This window comes from Canis lupus, chromosome 9, assembly GCF_003254725.2.
Source record: "Canis lupus dingo isolate Sandy chromosome 9, ASM325472v2, whole genome shotgun sequence".
Classification (NCBI taxonomy): Eukaryota; Metazoa; Chordata; class Mammalia; order Carnivora; family Canidae; genus Canis; species Canis lupus.
The window spans coordinates 514,934-535,081 of NC_064251.1; the positions used below are offsets into that span (position 1 = coordinate 514,934).

Consider the following 20,148-nt stretch of genomic DNA (forward strand, 5'->3'; position numbering starts at 1 on the left):
CCAGAGGGTGCCTGCTTCTCCCTCTGCCTGGGTCTCTCAGGAATAAAAATCTAAAAAAAGAACGTGGTGGTTGTACTTGTCCGCTGGGCTGCCGTGCGCGGCGCTGCTCGGGAACACTTCCCAAGAGTGAACTGCCAACTGCCGGAGGGGCCTGCTCTCCTCACGGACCCAGGAGCGAACGTGTAGGTCTGTGTTTATCTCTGTGTGAGTGCTCAGAAGTGTGTGTGCATAGATGTACGTGTGCATGGGCGTGGACGTGGATTCAGTTTTAAAGTAAGATTTCCACCCTGGCACCGGCTCCTCTTGTTTTTGAAACATCTGGCTTATCCTCATTCAGAAATTAAGTGCCAGCCTGTCCCAAAGGGACACCCGCGCTCTGCTTCCCTGAGCGGGAGAGCCGAGGCTCCGTGGCCGTGGCCAGGTGCTCCGCCTCGGGCTGCCTGTGCCAAGCCAAGGCAGGGAGGGAGCCCGGGTCCCTGGCGGGTGGGCTGCCTGCCTGGGCCGCGGCTCCTCCCCTCCCCTCCTCCTAGTAGTCTCTACACTTCGGGCCAGCAGCCCAGGCGGCAGAGCACCCTGCAACTCGCCCCACACCCCCGGCCGGCTTCAACCTGGAGGTGTAGGCAACAGGAATCCCAATCCCCCTCGTGCAAAGCTGAGGAAGGGCCAGTGTCTACACCGGCAGGAACCAGCTCAAGCTCTAAGGCCAGGTGGAAATGGAATAAAAAACCCAGGCTCTGGTCTGGTCCGGAGCAGGGCAGGCGGGCACAGAGCCACTCACCACCATGACCAACACGCACACAGACCTGCTGGGCTCGTTCACGGTCCATGGAGCATGAGTGGGACCGCGACTCCACTGGGCGCAATGCGAGTCAGGACCTACCCCGCCCTCCGCCTCTCTGGGACAGACACGCCGCCATGTGTGTCACCCAGCCCACACGGGGCCGCCCTGCTCTCTGCGCGGATGGCTGGAGGCCAGAGTCAGGACGAGCCCCGCCCCCCGGGGGCAGCAGCCGGTCCGTCGGCCGGGCTCTGGCACCGCAGGCCCCAGCTGTGGCTGGACGGGCTGCTCGTGATGGAGGAGCAGCGACCACACAGCTGGCTGGTGGCCTCCTAGGCACCTTGGGGATGGAGGCCAGTGCTCCTGCTCCAGGCCAGTGTTGCCGGGGAGGGGAGGGGTCAGCCCAGGGGACAGCGCACCGGCCCTGGCGGGGAGACCACTGCACACGCTCGGACACGTTCTCCAGCTGTTTATTCCCTCATTGGTCACCGTGGAGGAGGAGCCCCGACTACGGATATATTGAAAGAAAGATAATCGCACACAACACCCAGCTATGGCCCGGGCAGGGACAACACAACACGGAACACAACAGACACAGAGCCTGCGGGGGCTGCACAGAGGGCTCCGGAGCAGCAGCGCCACCGCGGCTACCACGGTCCAGGTGCTTTGAGACCAATTCCAGGCCGTGCGTGGAGGTCTGTCACTTCAAGGACAAGCCCCGACGTGAGTGGCCTGTGCCTCTCCAGCGGCTTCGGCCCCGTCTGTGGGTGAACGGCCTCACGTGCCCCTCGAGGCTTGCTCACAGGGGGCAGGGCCGGGCAGGAAGGGAGGGACTGCGGTGACCCCCCCGGCCCCTCCTCCTGGGGCGGCACCCCTGCCAGGCCTTGTCCACCCCTAACAGCTGAATGGAAAGTGCACATCTGGGGCCAGGACACCGCGGGCCCAAGGCCTGGTCGCTGGCAGCCCAGCAGCGAGGAGCGAGGCCACCGTCTCCAGGTCTGCGTATCAGCCTGAGTCCAAAACGATGCAGTGGATGCAGGTTCTGGCAAAAGCCTTTCAGGAGTAAGTGGCCAGTGCCCCGCACGCCCCGCACGCCCCACGGCCGCGCGTCTCCTGCCGTCTCGGCCGTTTCCTCGTCCATCGCTCTGAGGCCCGTGAACCGGACCTTCTGGACACTTTTTGGATTTTTTTTTTTAAGCCTAAAAGATAGTAGTTTGTCTTCATTCTTGTTCTTTGGGATATTTTTCAATCTTAAGATAAAAGGATACTTAAACTGGGGCAATCCTTCTCATGTCAAGATATTCCAGCCACACACACGTCATGACGTTAGCACCACATCAAACCAAGTGACGGGGCCACCAGCAACCAGGGGCAGAGACTCCTGAAAGCTGCGGAGCCGAGCGTTTTCCCGCAGTGTCTCTGTTCCCAGGCTCCGCGGTGCCTCCCTCCGGGCGGTTGACCTTTACCACTTGATATCTCGGCTGAGCGCAGGGAGCCCGGGCCCCTGGTACTTGGTGTGCAGGGCCTCCTGGGCCCTGGGTGAGTCGGCCCCGTCCAGCCACTCCTGGTACAGCTCCTGCACGTGGGCGCTGCTCTCGGGGGGCCGCACGGGGATGTCTGCGTAGATGCCCTCCATCTGCCGCAGCAGCGCCTTGTCCGCGCGCCCGTCCTCGGTCTGGGCTTGGCCTCTGCCATTTAAACATCCTGAAAGACAAGCAGGGAGCTTATTCTTTTCCTCCTTTTGCTTTAAAGGGATGGTTTTGGGGCAGGAACGACGGCAGCAGGCGGCAGCGTGCTGCCCAGGCCAGAGCTCTGGGGCCTCCGGTGCTTACCTACGTGTGGCAGAGGGGCAACGGTTTTTACCTAAAGTGGGGTGAGCTGCCAACCTCTCGACCTCTCGACCCAGAGAGCAGGGGGCGGGCCACTGGGCAGCCACACCCCTGGGGTCTCACAGAGCCTCCGGCTACTCCCAGGGAGGGGTGGCCCCCCAAGCTCCGCCCCTGGGAGCGGTACTCCTCCCAGGTCTGCGGCTCACTCTTAGGCTCCCAGGTGTGTAGACTGAGGTCATGACCCAGAACCAGCGGCTAGTCTCCACCCTGGCCGAGCCCCTCTCAGGACACCGCGGGCCCAAGGCCTGGTCGCTGGCAGCCCAGCAGCGAGGAGCGAGGCCACCGTCTTCAGGTCTGCGTATCAGCCTGAGTCCAAAACGATGCAGTGGCCCACCAGCTACACGTCCGACCCTGCTGGTTCTCCCAAGGTTTGCCCCCCTCTCCAGACCCTCAGCCCCGGGCTCCCCAAGATGTAGGCACCGGTGAGTCTGCCCAGCCACCACCCATGGCTCGGGGGCTGGAACCCTCCCCCTGCACTGTGGGCCCAGCTCACCCAATGAACCTCATCCTCACTGGGTCTGCTGCTCCGCACCCCGCACGCCCTCCCCAAACGCCGGCAGGTTTTCACCCTGGCCCTGCCTCCACTCCCCAGGCCGGCTTCAGTCGTGTGGGCCTCCCCGCCCGCAGAGCCCAGGACCCTCTCCCAATACCCACACCTACTGCACCCACACGTTTCTGGCCTCTGCTTGGGACCCCTGCCCTGGTGCCTCCCGCTGGCCTCCGTGTCTCATGTGGCTCCCCCTGCCACCCGGGGCAGAACCTGGCAGCAGGTGGGGCCATCTAACCAGGAGCAGGCTCTCACCTGGTGCCCCCAGCAGCGGCTCTTCGCTGGGACTGTGATCCCAAGGGTTTCCTAAGGGGACCCCTGGCTTTCTTGCCACATGGTGAGGGAAGCAGAGCCACTGTGTCACAACCACCAGGGCAGCACCCGTGGTCCTACCCAGCTGTCAGCTGAGTGAGGCTTGGGGGCCCCTAGGGCCCGTCTCCTAGAGGGCTGTGGGGGGCACAGTCCCGCCCAGACCCCCACGTCTTACCCCCCGCGCAGGCGAGCACCTCCACGAAGTGGTACGGGAACCTGCCTTTCTTCAGTTTCAGAACCACGTTCTGGATGTTTCGGAAGCCGTACGCAGCAGCGAAGCGTAACAGAACCTCTCCGTTCTTTTCAAGGGTCACCTCCTGGAAGTCTTTGTTCCTGGAAGATGAACAAAATGGACTTTGATCTACAGAGTCCTTCCCCTGTGGCTGACAATGGTCTTCCAAGCTAAGTTTGAAAGTTAGCAAACTGAAAAGTCTGTGAATAAAAACAAGGCTTTTTGATCTTGGCTCTTCTAAAGCCTATAAATAGGACAGCCCCTGACGCCCACCCCCTTGCACGGCCACGCGCGCCCACACACGCCCGCCCCGTGCCCTGGACAGAGCGCCGACCGCACTCACAGACCTCAGGGTGCGGTAGGTGACCTCCCCCACATCCTCGTCAAACAGCTGCTTGGCTGCGTGTCTGAAGACGTGCGCCAGGTACCCGTCGGAGCTGGCTCCGTCGTGGCGCCTCACCTCCTCCTCCTTCAGGCCTCCAAACCTGGCCAGGCGGAAGAGCAACAGCAAGCATGAAGTCAGGTTCCAGGTTTATGATCCCCACGCAGAGGAACTCCTTTACGGATATTTAGACTTTGAGTTTTCCCCACCAACACGAGCGGTCACCTGGGGCCTCATCGCGAGGCCCGCTCGGCATGCGGCCTGGTTACTCCCTCCTCTGCTGCGCCGGCATCCGCGTGTCCCCAGAACAACCTTGACACTTGGAGACAGAGCCGGGACTCTGAGGGCCACCCGGGGGCACGTGCACGTGCCCCAGTGGGGACAAGGACAAGCACAGGCTCTGGCCACAGGCTCTGAAGCCAATGAAATTCCAGACACCTCCGTGAAGCTTCCATACGAGGGCCATGACTGCTAAGCGGCCCATGTCTGCCGTGCGCGGAGCCCGAGGCATATGTGGGGCGGCGGCAGCGGTCATCCATCAGATCACCAAGACAGCAAAACCCTGGCCCTCTGTTCTCGGCACGAAGGGCCTTGAGGGAGCTGCTCTTCCCCAGAGGGGACCCGGCCTCAGGCTGGCCCGGACGCCAAGGCCAGGAACACGCGAAGTTCAGGAGTGGGGGTGCGGACACGTACACATCCCCGCGGCAGCCCTGGCGCCCACACTCCCAGCGCCAGCTCCACTCACCGGGGCCGCGCTCACGTTCCACTGGGGACACGGCTGAGGGTCATGGTGGGGGCCGAGCCGCGACACGGGAAGCGGCAACCCCAGGTCGGGGCCCCCCCGCCACCCCGTCTCTCTGCCGCCCACAAGGGGCCCCTCCCTGCAGAACTCACTCACACAGTGTCGACGGCAGCATCCTTCACCGTGAGGTCACTTTGCTCCATTATTTGAGCGATTTCACCTACAGACAAATGAGGCGTAAGGACGCGCAAATAGGACATCGCTTCCTCGGGAGCTGCTTCCAAAATTACGTACCCACTGGAGATTCTGTTAAGGCGACCTTGGCCACGGTCACTCTGTGGAGGGCAGGAACCCATCTCTAGCGCAGGATGACGCTAATGTGTGGAAACTTCTGATAAAACGTAAGAGAAAAGTCCAATTCCTCCCTCTGCTCTTGAAACCAGGGATTTTGCAAATTCTCTCTCCACGTCTTTGTTTCTGAAGCAGAAATCTTGTGCCTACAGCCTCCCGTGGACAGATGACCAAGACACAGTGGCTACATTTATCACGTGGGGAACGGGATGTGCAGCAGTGGACCGAGAGTCAGAACCACTTTCCTACTTCCCTTTACATGAGGGCCCCCAGAACCCCTTGCTGGAAACAACGAACGTTTTTACCAACCGCCGTGGCATCGTACTCCCACGAGAGAACTCAACATGTGAGAAATGTAGTAAAATGGACTCTGCATCCAAGAGGGAGGCCTGCCTACGGTCCTCACGAAAACCCACCCTTTGGCAGGTGTGCGCATGCCCTCTTGTGTCCCTTCCACGGCGCCTGTGCGCTGGGGGCCCTTCCAGGGGGTCCCCATGCTGGAGGCTCAGGTCAGGGGATCTGCACCCCGAGTCACAGCTCCTACAGGGTGCGGGGGCCTGTCTTCAGAGCCCGTGTGAAGTACACCTCGCACGGGAGTAGCCCCCCCACACCGCCTTGTGACTGCGGCGTCCCGCTGCGCTCCTGGGGGTGCCAGGGAGCCACCAGCACCCGCGCACACAGGGGCCCTGTTGCGGGCTCTCGGCCTATGTGCAAGCGCAGGGCACAGTGCAGGGGCTGCCGGCAAGGTCACTGCAGCACCAAGGGTCCCCTGACTCCAAGTGAAAGGGCCTCACTGTGTTGCCAGGCACACGTCTGGTTCATCAGCAGAGCCCCCGCTCACCCGGACCCCACGCTGTGCGAGCACTGTCCCTCTCTACTTCCCTGCAGTCAAGCCCTCGGGATCCTGTCGTGACCCTAGAGGACGACCACCAGAGGCCCCAGGAGCACCCAGGCCCCCTCACCTGAGGTTAATACGCAGTCAGCACTCCGGAAGCCATGTGGAGCGGTGGGGAAGTCTTCTCGAAGGGCCTCCAGTTTCTTATCGTAGCAAGGAGCCACAATAACATGGAAAATCTTGTCTGGGGACAGGTTCTGGGGAGAAAGAGCAAACCTGGTTTGCGGCTGTGGGCAAGCGAGGAGGGGCAGCTGCAGGCCCTCCTCAAGGGCGAGGCCACGTGGGCTCTGCACCCAGCAAGGGGCAGCATCGGGTCCACGCGTGGTGCCGCCTCGCTTCCCCCAAAGCCTGGAAGGTCCGTGGCCTGGGGACGCCAGGGCGGGGCTGCAGGGAGCTGAACCCGTCTCCCTGCAGACCCTGAGCCGGATTGGCAGCCACACCAAGAGCTCCTGTGTGGAGGGCAGAGCCTGAGGACGGTGCCCATCTGCCCGTCCGCCCATCGGTCCGTCCACAGGCCCACAGGACCGCTTACCCTCTAGGGCTGGCAAACTCCTGGACCCCCTCAGTAGGGGGGTAAGCACAGGATGAAGCCCCACAGCTCATTTTTCTGCCCGTCCCCCCACTGTGAACAAGGACGTCAAAGGCACGTGGCCTCTTGAAGCTGGCCCTGGGCCTGCGGGACCCTAGTTTCGCTGTTCCCAGTTTCTGCAGGGCCAGACCTCACTGGTACCCTGGAGAAATGTATGATCTGCATGAGGAGGACTGTGGGCACCCGGGCAGCTGGGCACAGACCACAGGAGGGTCCAAGCCGTGGGTGGCATCCAGGCATCAGGGACCTCTGGGAGGACCCAGGCCTGGCCTCTGCTGGGGCTCCCGGGGCAGCCCCATGGCTGCAGGGGGTCTGAGTAGACACCTGGAGTGGGGAAGGACAGCACAGGGACCCGCTGAAGATGACGTGCCACCCATAGGGGAGGGCTGGGCAGCTGAGGGACGTGGAAGACCTTGGGGAGCCTGGCTGGAAGTTTAACCATCACATGAAGGTGCAAGTGGCTAAGGGAGTCACAGACCTGTTCGCTGTGCTCTGGGGGCAAGGCCGGGGGCCCCCCTTAGCAGGATGGACAACATTTCCACTTGGTCTGGGGGCCAGAGCACCCTGGACGTGCCCGGTGGGAATGTCCACCATCTCCTGGGCATGCACTGCCCTCGGGGAGGAGGTCAGCTCACCTGCTGCCTGGCGAAATAATCCTTCACCAGAGAGCCCATGATCTGTTGAGGAGACTTGGCGGTACACAGGTGGGGGGTAACGGGGTGGCCCAGCACTCGTTCGGCGTATCGGACCCAGCCTGGGGAGAGAGCAGGCCCGTCAGCTCCTCACAGTGGCTTCCTCCTCCTTCCCATCACACACAGGAGAATTCTGAGCGCCCAGACCCCGTCACCTGGGCCTCACACCTCTTCCTTCGACCTCCAGGGAATTCGCGGCAGCTCCCCGGCCAAGCCACTTTTCCTCAGCACCCTGGGCCCATGAGGACCCCAGGTGCACACACCCTAGACGGGAAGATGCCCCTGCTGGCCCGACCAGAGGATGGACGTGCAAACCGTGTAGCGGGTCCCCCCAGAGAGGAGGACAAGCTTGGAGGAGCAGCCGTGAGGCATCTTCCCAGGGCCGCGGCCCCACTCCCCCGTGGGCTGCGAGGCTCTTCTGCTGCCAGCAGCCACGCTCTGATGCGGCAACAGCCACAAAGCCCGCCCAGCTTTACTCACCTACTGGAAGTTAACAGGCAACCACTGCCCACTTTTCAAGGCAGTGACCTAAGAGGACGTCCGCCCCGAGCGATGGCGAGCAGAGCACCAGCACACTCGCTCTATGCTGCCGGAGGGCCCAGCGCGGCAGCGAGCACTTCCTGAGCTGCTGGGGGCCACTGTGCCCTCCGGGGTCAGCCCCGCTGCTGTGGTTCCCACAGGGAACACGGGCCAGAAGACTGCGGGGGCCAGAGCTTGCACCCTTCTCCTGGGCACAGCCGGGTGAGAGGCAGAGCACATGGGGACGCCTGCTGACCAACGTCGTGGGGCGGACAGCTGCCGAATGACAAGCTGCTCCTCAGCCAGGGACAGCCAGCCACCTCCCCGGGACCACTCCTCGCCGGGAGGAACAGCAGGCGCCAGACGATGCGACAGTCCTGTCTGAACAAACTCAAACGGGAGCCATCACCTGCACGCAGGCCTGAGTGCGCGGCGAACGTCTGCGGTGACCCACAGGAGCCCCTAGGCCCGAGGTCACTGGAGGGACTCTCCTTATCCCGTGCCTCTCAACATTAAAAATGAAGAATTACCAAAAACGGTGGAGCCTTTGGCGGCCCGAGGCCCCTCCCACCACAGGTGTGGCCCGGAAGGCCCTGGCCTGCACCCGTAGACACGGCTCTCGGGCAGATGGCATCTGTGCTGCGGGTGCTGAGGGCAGGCCGCTGTGTGCCGGCCGGGGGACCAGCAGGAACGTGGAGGAGGAACCAGGGCCCAGGGCGCCCCACATCTCTAACCACACAGGGTAGCACTTCCCCGAGGACCTCTGACCTAGAACTCAACACAGCCCACACCGGCCCTCATGGAGACGTGGCTGCGGGTTCACAGCAGCACGAATGTGACAACAGCATCCGCGTCCTTCCTTGTAAACAGCTGACCCCCCGCCCCCGCCCGCTGGCCATCCTGATGGGACAGGATAGGGGGATGTGCCCAGAGAGGCAGCCTGGCACCAGGCACCCAGGAGCTCTGCAGGTATTCTGCGGGGCACCGGGCAGAGATAACCCCCACAGGAGACATTCCATCCCTGTGTGCACAGCAAGAGCACCAGGAGCCCGCGTGACAAGGCCATGCCCAGAGGGCCAGCATGGGACTACCCACGGCCCCGTCTGCCACGTCGCACGCATCCTCTGACCCTGAGGTTGCTCTCATTTCCTTGCATTGTTGTAGAACAATGTGGATTTTGACAAGGTTTAGTTTTGAACCAAGTCTCACCTCATGTCCCTGAATCTGACATGCTTGGGTATAAAGACCTCCTGAAGCAAAGTGCATCTAGGAAGAACATTCTAGAAGCTCGAAAGCTACACGTAAACAGACTTGGACAGCTCATACCCTGAATACAGCAAGGATCATCAAGTGGGGGGGGTGGCCGGTCTGCACCGGGCAGGGGCTGAGTGGGGGGCTCCGGGGTGGGCCTGCTGGGGTCCCTCCCAGCGCCCTGTTCCCTCCTGATCTAGGATGCCCAGTGCCTTGGGCTGTGACCTCTGGCCTCACCCACCTCCGCTCCTGCCCCCAACACGGACCCGTGAAACACGGTGCCTTCAGCGAACGGAGGCGCGCGACGGCCCCAAGTGCTCACCTGGACAGGCGGAGGTGAGCATGGGCAGCGCGGGCTCTTCCTCGCTGTGCTGCTGGTATCGACGCACGAACTCCTTTTGACTCTCCAGGATGCTGAAATCTGCGGCTATTGTTGTATCAAACACATAGTGCACCCCTGCAGGAAAGAGGGCTGCGTTCAGCTTCCCATCACCTCACGTGGGACCCCCTGCCAAAGTCTGCAGGCTCCGGACCAGACTTCATGGGCAGGTCCAGGGCACCCCGGCCTAGCTGCTCAATCTCGCCTCCTTTCCACCACGAACCGCAGAAGCCCAGGACTGTCTTACCTCCTCCTTCAAACAATAAACATGGGTCGTTTCTCAACAAGAAAATACGTATGTTTTCTCTTGCTCTCTCTATGTCTACACGTACATAAACACCTCACAGAGGCCATAAAATTAATGGAAGGTTACAAGGTACCACGCACGCTCTTCTGTCAGTGGTTAAATTCCAGTCTGTGAGGATCCTTGAATCTTTGAAATAAAGTCAGTAAATTGGCAGACCATACTTTTCTGATGGCCTAATTTTTATGCTGAATTGTAACTAGCTTTTCTTTTTTAAGCTATCTTTTAAAAAATAATATCATAGGGCAGCCTGGGTGGCTCAGTGGTTTGGCACCGCCGTCAGCCCAGGGAGTGATCCTGGAAACCCAGGATGGAGTTCTGCATTGGGCTCCCTGCATGGGGCCTGCCTCTTCCTCTGCCTGTCTCTCTCATGAATGCATAAATAAATAAATAAATAAATAAATAAATAAATAAATCTTTAAAAAAATACTATTTTAAAAGGTTTTTTTAAAGTTTTTTTAAAAAAATTTTTTACTTGAGACAGAGAGAGAACATGAACAGGGGAAGCAACAGAGAGAGAGGGAGAAGCCAACTCCCCTCCCACTCCCCTGAGCAGGGAGCCCGACTCAGGGCTCAATCCCAGGACCCTGGGATCATGACCAGAGTGAAGGCAGAGGCTTAATCACCCAGGTGCCCTATTAAGCTACTTTCTAGCATTTTTTTTTAACGATTTTATTTATGATAGAGAGAGAGAGATGCAGAGACACAGGCAGAGGGACAAGCAGGCTCCATGCAGGGAGCCCAACGTGGGACTCGATCCTGGGTCTCCAGGATCAAACCATGGGCTGAAGGCAGAGCTAAACCACTGAGCCATCCAGGGTGCCCTCTTCTAGCATTTTTTTAAAAAGATTTTATTTACTTGTGAGACAGAGAGCGAGAGTAGGGGGTGGGGGGTGGGTGCAGAGGGAGGAGCCTGATGTGGGACTAGACCCCATGACCCCGAGAACATGACCTGAGCTGAAATCAAGAGTTAGAAGCTTAACCAACTGCAAAACTCATGGACTTCTTTTTTTTTTTTTTTTTAAGTTAATTAATTTATTTATGATAGAGAGAGAGAGAGGCAGAGACACAGGAGGAGGGAGAAGCAGGCTCCATGCCAGGAGCCCGATGCGGGACTCGATCCCGGGACTCCAGGATCGCGCCCTGGGCCAAAGGCAGGCACCAAACTGCTGAGGCACTCAGGGATCCCCGAGGGACCTCTTTTTATCTAACTTTTAAAAATAGGGATCCCTGGGTGGCGCAGCAGTTTGGTGCCTGCCTTTGGCCCAGGGCGTGATCCTGGAGACCCGGGATCGAATCCCACGTCAGGCTCCCGGTGCATGGAGCCTGCTTCTCCCTCTGCCTGTCTCTGCCTCTTTCTCTCTCTCTCTCTCTCTGTGTGACTATCATAAATAAGTAAAAAAAAAATAAATAAATAAATAAATAAAATAAAAATAAAAATAAATTTTTCTGGGGCACCTGGGTGGCTCAGTGGGTTAAGCATCTGCCTTCAGCTTGGGTCATGATCTCAGGGTCCTGGGCTCAAGCCCCACATTGGGCTCCCTGGTCAGGGCAGAGTCTGCTTCTCCCTGTGCCTCTGTTCCTCCCTCTGCTTGTATTCTCATGATTTATCTCACATAAATAACATTTTTTAAAAATACATTTAAAAAAATAAATTTTCTTAACACTGGCACATAAGCCTGAACCAAAACAATATATTTTTAATAATTTTTTTAAAGATTTTATTTATTTATTCATGATAGTCACACAGAGAGAGACAGAGAGGCAGAGACACAGGCAGAGGGAGAAACAGGCTCCACGCACCGGGAGCCCGACGTGGGATTCGATCCCGGGTCTCCAGGATCACGCCCCGGGCCAAAGGCGCGCCAAACCGCTGCACCACCCAGGGATCCCTATTTTTAATAATTATAACAAAGTAAATTTAAGAGCTTTAATACCTGTACCCAGTGCAAATCTTAAAATTTAAGATTAAATTAAGTTAAAATTAGTTAATTTTTCTTAAAAAGAAACATTATAAAATGTAAGTATCATCTTAACAACATACGAGGGCCAACTCTTTACTTAAAAAATTCATCCCCCCCCCAAAAAAATTCATCCCCAAAATAGGGCCTTTCAGTACGAGAAGTGAGAGTGTCTAGGAACTTTTTGGTCTTTGGTAAAGCCCAGCTGCCCTGAAGCTTCTTCAGATCATGTGCACAAGGAATGACTGCCCCACACTCGTAGCTGTGGCCGTCTGGAAGCAGGCAGTGAGTGGAGAAGCCACTCCACCCAGCGCTCCAAGGAGCAGAGGCTATGTTTATTCTAAGGGTCCCCTTATTAGTAACCCCCCATGTGGTTAGGTCTTTAAAAGCCACGGTAGGGGCGGCTGGATGGCTGTCAGGTAAGCATGTGACTCATGGTTTCAGGTCAGGTCGTGATCTTGGGATCCTGAGATCGTCTCTTTCCCTCTGCCCCTCCCTCGGCTCACGTGGTCACACACACACTCTTTTTCCCTAAAATATACACATCCTAACAAAAAACATCTGCAAAAAAACCAGAAACTCATGTGAGCAAGTATCTCCAGTTCTCATGTTTGAGAGGGAGGACCTTCCTTTGTGCACAGGACACTGCCCGTCCTCTCTCTGCTCTTCGGAGAGCATCCTGGGAAACCAGATGCCGATCGTCTTGCAGATGTGATGCTCTATCATCTGCCAGATGCTGTCTGTGGGCCCTGGGAGCCCGGGCAACACTGTACTCCTCAGTGAGCGCAGGAGCCACCTCCACGTCCCCAGCCACCCCATCACGGGCTGCCCCTGGATGGCCAGCCACAGACAGCACACGACACTCGTCCGCACAGCAAGGGCGGAAGGGAGGCCCGACGCCTGCGGGTGAGCGGCAGAGTCTGAAGTCCCTGCCCCTGCTGTGCCCTGGGGAGCTGAACTCTGCAGATACGAAGGGCAGCCATAAGCTGGCCTTGTCAACTCACAATACCAAGGTGCCTCACCAAGACTTTTGAGGAAGCCGCAGAGTCTTCTGGAAGCATCAGTCACACTGAGGCGGAATTTGGCAGCAAAGTAAGGCAGAGACTGAGGGCACACCGACACTGCCAGCACCTTGTGCTGTGAAGGGTCACATTTCTGGAGGAACAGAGAAGAGGGTCAGATGCGGCTGAGTGGTGATGGAAGTCGGCCACACGGGTGTAGCAGGTGTCCTCTGAAAGACCGGTAGCACATACCTGCACTAGCAAGTGACGAGAAGGAAATGGGAAAAAATTAGGATGAAAAGGTGTGACATCCCAAAAGATTTTGTCAATCTTTTAAAAACAATATTCTTTCAATAAGTGCCAATGCCTTGGATGAAAGTGGGTAACTTTAGGAGAAAAATAAATAGGGGCAGCCCTGGTGGCGCAGTGGTTTGGCGCCGCCTGCAGCCCGGGGTGTGATCCTGGAGACCCGGGATCGAGTCCCACATCGGGCTTCCTGCATGGAGCCTGCTTCTCCCTCTGCCTGTGTCTCTGCCTCTCTCTCGCTCTCTATGAATAAATAAATAAATCTTTAAAAAAAAAAAGAAAAAGAAAAATGAATATTACAATATTGGCCCATAAATAACTGAAATGACCCTACAATGATTAAAGACACTCATACACCAATACATGTCAATTAAAACAGAATATAGACACTGAAACAGCATCTAGAATCTGTTCCCAAAGAGGCCGCAATTCCCGCTCAGTAGGGCAAACCATAGGATGCACATTTCTTTTAAAGAGAAAGGAGAGGGATTCCTGGGTGGCGCAGCGGTTTGGCGCCTGCCTTTGGCCCAGGGCGCGATCCTGGAGACCCGGGATCGAATCCCACGTCGGGCTCCCGGTGCATGGAGCCTGCTTCTCCCTCTGCCTATGTCTCTGCGCCTCTCTCTCTCTCTGATTATCATAAATAAAAATTAAAAAAAAATAAATAAAGAGAAAGGAGAGAGGAGAGAGACCCTGAAGCGGGCTCTGTGTTCAGCACGGAGCCTGACACAGGGCTGTGACCCCACGACCCTGAGATCGTGACCCAAGCCAAAACCAAGAGTCAGACGCTTAACCGACTGAGCTACCCGGGCGCCCTAAATTGTGGGGTATTTTTTTTTTAGATTTTTTTTAATTTTTATTTATTTATTATAGTCACAGAGAGAGAGAGAGAGAGAGAAGCAGAGACATAGGCAGAGGGAGAAGCGGGCTCCATGCACCGGGAGCCCGATGTGGGATTCGATCCCGGGTCTCCAGGATCGGGCCCTGGGCCAAAGGCAGGCGCAAACCGCTGCGCCACCCAGGGATCCCAAATTGTGGGGTATTTTTAAGGAGCGGATCATTCTCACTTTCTATAAACTGTTCTAAAGGATACCGTACGAACACGGAACAAGGCTGTCAACACCCTGTAACCAAAAGTAATACCGGCAGCTCAAGAAATCCCTAGAAAAGTCTGATCAACTCATCACCAACACAAGGGACAGAAGGCAGGAGCAGCTTGGGCCAGGTCGCCGGTTAGAGAGTCTCCCACGCGACCTCCGAGCCGGAGCTCAGGGCAGACACCGGGTTTCCGCGACGGAGCTGCGCGGTCAGACGCCACCCGGTCGGTAAAGGGGAGGCCCCAACAGTGGTGTTCGGGGGCTGAGGACTGGGCCGCTCAGCAAGGGAGCCCCCACCCTCGGCTGGGGATGCGCAGGCCCAACTGGATGTGGGGAAGGGGTGGGATTCCCGCCTCCGAATCACCCCACAGAAACGTGGAAGCAGGGATCGGGGTGGGAGTCCCAGCCGCTGACAGAGGAGGCAGCTCCGGGCGACCGACGCCGGGCTTCCTCTGCCTGCGCCCCCTGGGGGTCTCCAGGCCTCACTCCGCTCTCTCAACGTGCCCTCCTCTGAGGGAGCCGCTCTGGGAGCGGCAGGGCGTCGGCCTGAGCCCAGGGCCGCGGGCGGCAGAGCAGAGAACGGAAACCGCGGAGCCTCGACAACAGCCTGGCGGCTGGCTCACCCCGCCGGAGCCTCCCCTGCTTCCAGGCTCATGAAATAACCATTTCCTCATTGCTTATACTGGTCTGAGTTGGGAACCCACCTTCTGCAGCCGAAATGTGGATTGGTGTGCACCTGCCAGAAGGATCTGCAAACATCTACTCAATAAACTTTATAAGCATTTCCACTGACGTTGACTCAGGCGTCAGCATCGGGGGGGTGCTAAGCTGCCTGACAAACGAGCCGAGTTCGTTCCCTGCAGTAAGACAGGGAGAGCCACTTTGCTCAGAGAAGGATGAGGAGCAGGTGGGGACCCCCGGGGAACCCGACCACCAGGAGGCAACAGACACACCGCGACAGCGGAAGGTCGTGCATTGCTCTCTGATGCCGGGACCTCGAAGTGCTGGAGGACGCATCCAGGAACAGGCCCCAGGGGTGGCGGTCCACCACGCAAACCCACACTCCTCACGGATCTGCCTCGCTCCGGCACCCCGAGTGTTACGAGAGGTGGGGGAGTGCCTGTGGCGCCTGCATGGCTGTGCGCCGGGTGGGGCGCGGAGGGCTTCCCAGGAAGTGGCCGTGAGTGCGAGGGGAAATGCTTTTCGGCCCCTCTGCCTCACTTGCCCTTTCACCTGTGCTTCTGTCAGGAAAGCCACTGGCCACAGCTGAGCGGCACGGGTCTACAGGACAGCCAAGGAGGCACAGCCGAGGGAGCATCGCCTGACAAGCCCGTTGCACCAGAGCCCTGCCTCTGGGAACAGACGAGGCATCCTGCCTCCTGCCACGTCGATGAGGGAACTGGTGCCCGGGTGGGGGCTCTGGACAGGGTTTACCCCAGTGAGGGCCAAGCCGTGTGCCCTGGGCCCCAGCAGAGGCCTCCGCGCCTCACCTCCACCCCTAGGGCCACCAAGCGCCCGGAAGCCCTACCTTATTGAGGTTCAGAACTCGAAAGAAGTCCTTGACGTTCTGCTGAGAAACCTGGAGTCCCTCCTCCGCGGTCACACAGCTGTCACACGCCAGGCAGTCGCTCAGAAATATCTTGGCATCAGCCAACTTATGGAATTCTCCCTTCTACAAAAGAAAGATGTTTTCATCTAATTCTTCTTCAGTAGAAACCTCTAACGCGTGCTCCTCTAGGGAGAATGTTAGCACGAGAGCAACACAGAATGCAGACGAGGGTCACCCTGGGCAACATAGAGCCAGGCCTGGAGCTCCGGATACCGCAGTCGCACAGAACAGGCCACAGTGACACCAAGGAGGGACACAGGTGACACGCCAGGGTGGGAGCAGGACAGCGCTGTCACGTGGTGGGAAGAAATCCACATGCCCGAGTCCGGGGAGCTGGCCCAGCTCCCCTGCTCACTGTCCCCTCTGTCACCCAGGGACTCCCACTCTCAGCCTGCTCTGTACCCCCCTGGGGAGCCCACCTGCCCGTGGCTCCCCAGGGAAGCTGCAGCCCATCTCAGGAGGTCTGCACACCCCCCGGGGCGGCCAGAGCTGTCACTCCGAGGGTCTGGAGCACGTGGCCTGGCACACGCCTGGGGCCTAGTACCTGCTGCTGGGCTGCACTGAGAATCCTGGCCCTGGGTCCCTGCAGGGGCGTCCGTGAGCCCAGTCTGCACGGTTCCCAGCACGACTTCCTCAGGTTCTCCTGGGCCAGACCCCCTCCCACCTGGCCTGCTCCTCCGGCCTCCTACACATGTGCCAGTGCCCCCACTGCCAACAGCTCTCCAACCTCACCTCCAGTGGAGCTCGTTCCCTTCCCAGGCTCCGGGAAGCTCCGCCAACTGCCCCCAGCGTCCCGTGCTGCACGCGCCCTCCTGCCTTCAGCACTGGTGTGGCTGCCCAGGCCTCCCTGCCCTGTCTCCCAGGTCCTGTCCTTCACTCTCCCCTGCTTGAGCCTCCCCCGACATAGGCTCTGTCCACACCTCCCCCATGCCTGGTGCGTGCACCCCGCCCCTGAGCTGCTCACCCTACTGGGGTGCCGCCCACTGTGCTGGCAGGGCGCTGCTGAGGCTGTGCACACACCTTATCTGCACCACCACAGCCCTGAGAGGGAAGTAACCCAACTCCCCAGGTCACTGATAAGGAAACGGGGCCCAGGGTTTAGATGTCTGTCCTAGGGGATGTGGCCAGAGGGCAGGTGGGGGAGGTGCCAGGCACTCCCTGCCTTTTCTGCCTTTGCGCCCTGGTGCCGGTCACATCTGCGGCTTGCCCGGCCCTACAGCTGCCAGGGCACAGGACACAAGAGGGGAGAGATTGGTTCCTGTCAGGATCACCAGACTAAAGAGAAACCTGCGGCTGTTTGTCCCACGGTGCCTGAGCTCCACTAGTGGTCAGGACCAGTCCTTTCCAAGGGAACAGTGACCTCTGCTACCCAGCAAACTTAAACCATCACTACTAGCTAAGGACAACTTAAACTCTCAAGAACTCAGCTAGGGAAGAAACCACTAGAAAAATGAACTTACAGGACCACAAGATCTGAATTGTTTTATAAATTATCTTCCTAAACTCCAATTTTACAGAACGGAATTTTTCATTAAAAAAAAAAAAAATGGAGATTTAGGGGCACCTGGGTGGCTCAGCAGTTAAGCATCTGCCTTTGGCTCAGGGCGTGACCCTGGGGTCCCGGGATCGAGTCCGTCGGGCTCCCGGCATGGAGCCTGCTTCTCCCTCTGCCTGTGTCTCTGCCTCTCTCTCTCTCTGTGTGTCTCTCATGAATAAATAAAGTCCTCAAAAAATTAAATTAAAAAAATGGAGATTTAAGTATTATAACGTTATTTTTAATAAATGACTAAAGATAATATTTTTCTTTTTTTTAAGACTTATTTTTATTTAATCATTTGAAAGAAAGAGTGTGCAAGAGCACAAGCAGGGGGAGGGTCAAAGGGAGAAGCAGACTCCCTGCTGAGTAGGGAACCCGATGTGGGGCTCAATCTCAGGGCCCTGAGATCATGACCTGAGTTGAAGGCAGACGCTGCACCCAAGGCCCCCCAGGCGCCCCCTTTTTCTTTGTTCTTCACGCAGTTTGTTTTGGCGTGGTGTATTCTGCGAAGACTTGCTCTCGGGCCCTTCTGTCTCAAAGGTCATGTGCTTACGAATGACCATCCTGCATACCCGTGGCTCCTGGCAGGGACACCACCACAGCATCTTCTTTCTTAGGGCAACGATGTGCAGGGGACATGACCCCACCAAGAGGACAAAAACAGCCACAGCGTTTACCCCAGGCTAATGCAAAACTGAGAAATCACTTGCCTCTGTATGGTCCTGGGCCAGGCTCGGTACGCCGACTGACGCATTCTCTTGGTCCTCGGTCTTTGTTTTCTTATTACATTCCTTGATAAAGCAAAGGAACATATAAAAGTACGACTTTTAACCTGACTCTCAACTTAGAAAGGTGTATACGTACGCTCTGAACCATTCATCTCCTGCGCAGAAATCTTTTCTACAGAAACAAAAGCACCTGGACTTGTGGACACACACGCACATCCTCCTCTATCTGTGTCCTTGCAGTAACTGAAAACTAGAAGTAACGGGGCCTTCCACCAACAGGTAAATTAACACTGACAACTGGGACGCCTGTTATACTTAGAATACAATGAATGAACGAATTGTGTGTAATGCTCTGAAAATGTCTCTCTCTATAATGTTAAGCAAAAAAAAAAAAAAGCAGGGAGGGCGAAATGATGGAATATTTATGCAACCCAACTTTTGAAAAAATTAAACAGGGGCAGCCCTTGTGGCCCAGTGGTTTAACACCGCCTTCGGCCTGGGGTGTGATCCTGGAGACCCGAGATTGAGTCCCGTGTCGGGCTCCCTGCATGGAGCCTGCTTCTCCCTCTGCCTCTCTCTCTCTTTCTGTGTCTGCCATGAATAAATAAAATCTTTAAAACAATAATAATAATAATCCCCATTCCTTGCCGAATGGCTCTTTATGTCATCAGAGCCTAGGAGCAAGTGTGGAAGGCTACCGCAGTTACTATGGTTACCTAGGTGGAGCCAAGGACCAGCTCCCCTCCTTCCTACCTCCCTGTTCTGTCACTATAAAGATGGAAGTCGCATAAACACTCCTCAAAAACATGTTTTGACGATTATTTTAATCATCCACATCAAGAACAGTGCTTGCTGGGGCTGCCCTGAGTGGTTACTCAGGTTGGTTCGCTTTACCGGTTCGCTGGTGTTTCTTTTGGCTTCAAAAATATTTTGAAAGGACAGACAAGCGCACCGAGAACCGGAAAGACCAAGCATGGGCCCAAATGTAACGTGACCCCGGGGCACCTGCAAATGCACCCGCAGGTGCAAGTGTCCGCGGCTTACAGGCCACCTGCGGTCGCGCTCTACCCACTGGAACCAGGACTGAGCCCGCGAGGTGACGAGGTGACCCGGACGCACAGGGGCCGGGAGCGGCCGATCCCAGAGCCGGGGACCGGGGGACGGGGTGACCCGGGGGACCGCGCCGCGGCCGGCACCGCCCGCTCGGGGCTCCAGGGTTCCGGGAGGCCGGTGACGGCAGGCAGGGCCGACCCCCAGCAGCCCCGCCCCCGGCCGGGCCGCCCCGGACCGCGACCTCCCGACTCCGACCAGTCCCGCCCCCGCCCCGCCCGGGCCAAGCTCCTGACCCTATCGGGACCTGGACCCCGACCCCGACCCGGCCGACCCCCGGCCCCCAGCAGCCCCGCCCGCCGCCGCGAGCGCGCGGGGCGCACCTTCCGCGTGCAGTGCTCACACTTCATCTGGAGCGGGGCAGGCGCGGGGCCACGGCTCGGCCTCTGAGCAGCTCCGGGAGACTCGGTCACCGACGCCCGGCGCCCGCCGCCCTTTGTTGTAGTCACCCCCGGCGCGGCCCCACCCCCGGCGGCTGCGCTCCACCAATGAGAGCGTCGGGAAGGGGCGGGTCACAACCCTAAACCAATAGGAGCGCAGAAGGGGGCGGTGCGGCTCCCGCCCACATGTCTCCTCCTGGACCAATGACAGCCGCAGGAAGGGGCGGGCCGGGCCCCGGAGCCAATCGGAGCGCGCGGGGGCGGAGTGCGGCGGACACCTGGAGGCCCGGCGGGTCCCCGCGCCCGTTTGGCGGCTCGTGGGTCGGGGGCGGCATGGAGTCCCCGGACGGACTCTCTCTAGGAGGCGACCCGGCGTGGCCCTGGGGCGTCTGGCCCGGCAGCTCGGCTGCACCTCAAGCCTGTCCCAGGCTCCGCCAGGCCACCGCCATTGCCGCCTGGAGGCGCGTCACGTAGGCCAGGCAGGTGGCAGTGCGCATGCGCGAATGGGCACCACGTGGCGCCTCGAGGATGCTGCGAGGTGGGTGTGAAGTCCGGGT

The 20,148-nt window shown here is 58.3% G+C and overlaps 1 protein-coding gene across 1 annotated transcript; it reads right to left on the minus strand.

Moving 5' to 3' along the window:
• Nucleotides 1-1,232: 1,232 nt before the first annotated feature.
• Nucleotides 1,233-19,835, minus strand: NARF (nuclear prelamin A recognition factor). Its single transcript, XM_025468423.3, has 11 exons — nt 19,535-19,835; nt 18,084-18,164; nt 15,756-15,899; nt 12,846-12,978; nt 9,502-9,636; nt 7,353-7,471; nt 6,196-6,325; nt 5,039-5,102; nt 4,106-4,243; nt 3,702-3,859; nt 1,233-2,482 (listed from the first exon to the last, which is right to left on the minus strand). The coding sequence occupies exons 1-11, from the start codon at nt 19,559-19,561 to the stop codon at nt 2,241-2,243; spliced, it is 1,371 nt and encodes a 456-aa protein (XP_025324208.3). The 5' UTR covers nt 19,562-19,835; the 3' UTR covers nt 1,233-2,240.
• Nucleotides 19,836-20,148: the final 313 nt, after the last annotated feature.

What these genes read in the sequence shown, in the direction of transcription:
- NARF (XM_025468423.3), bottom strand. Translation starts at nt 19,561, where the DNA reads ATGAAGTGTGAGCACTGCACGCGGAAG. An exon ending in ATTATTTCGCCAGGCAGCAG is followed by an intron (nt 6,326 to 7,352) that starts GTGAGCTGACCT and finishes CTTTCTCCCCAG; the next exon opens with AACCTGTCCCCAGACAAGAT. An exon ending in GATGCTGCCGTCGACACTGT is followed by an intron (nt 4,244 to 5,038) that starts GTGAGTGAGTTC and finishes CCGCCTGGCCAG; the next exon opens with GTTTGGAGGCCTGAAGGAGG.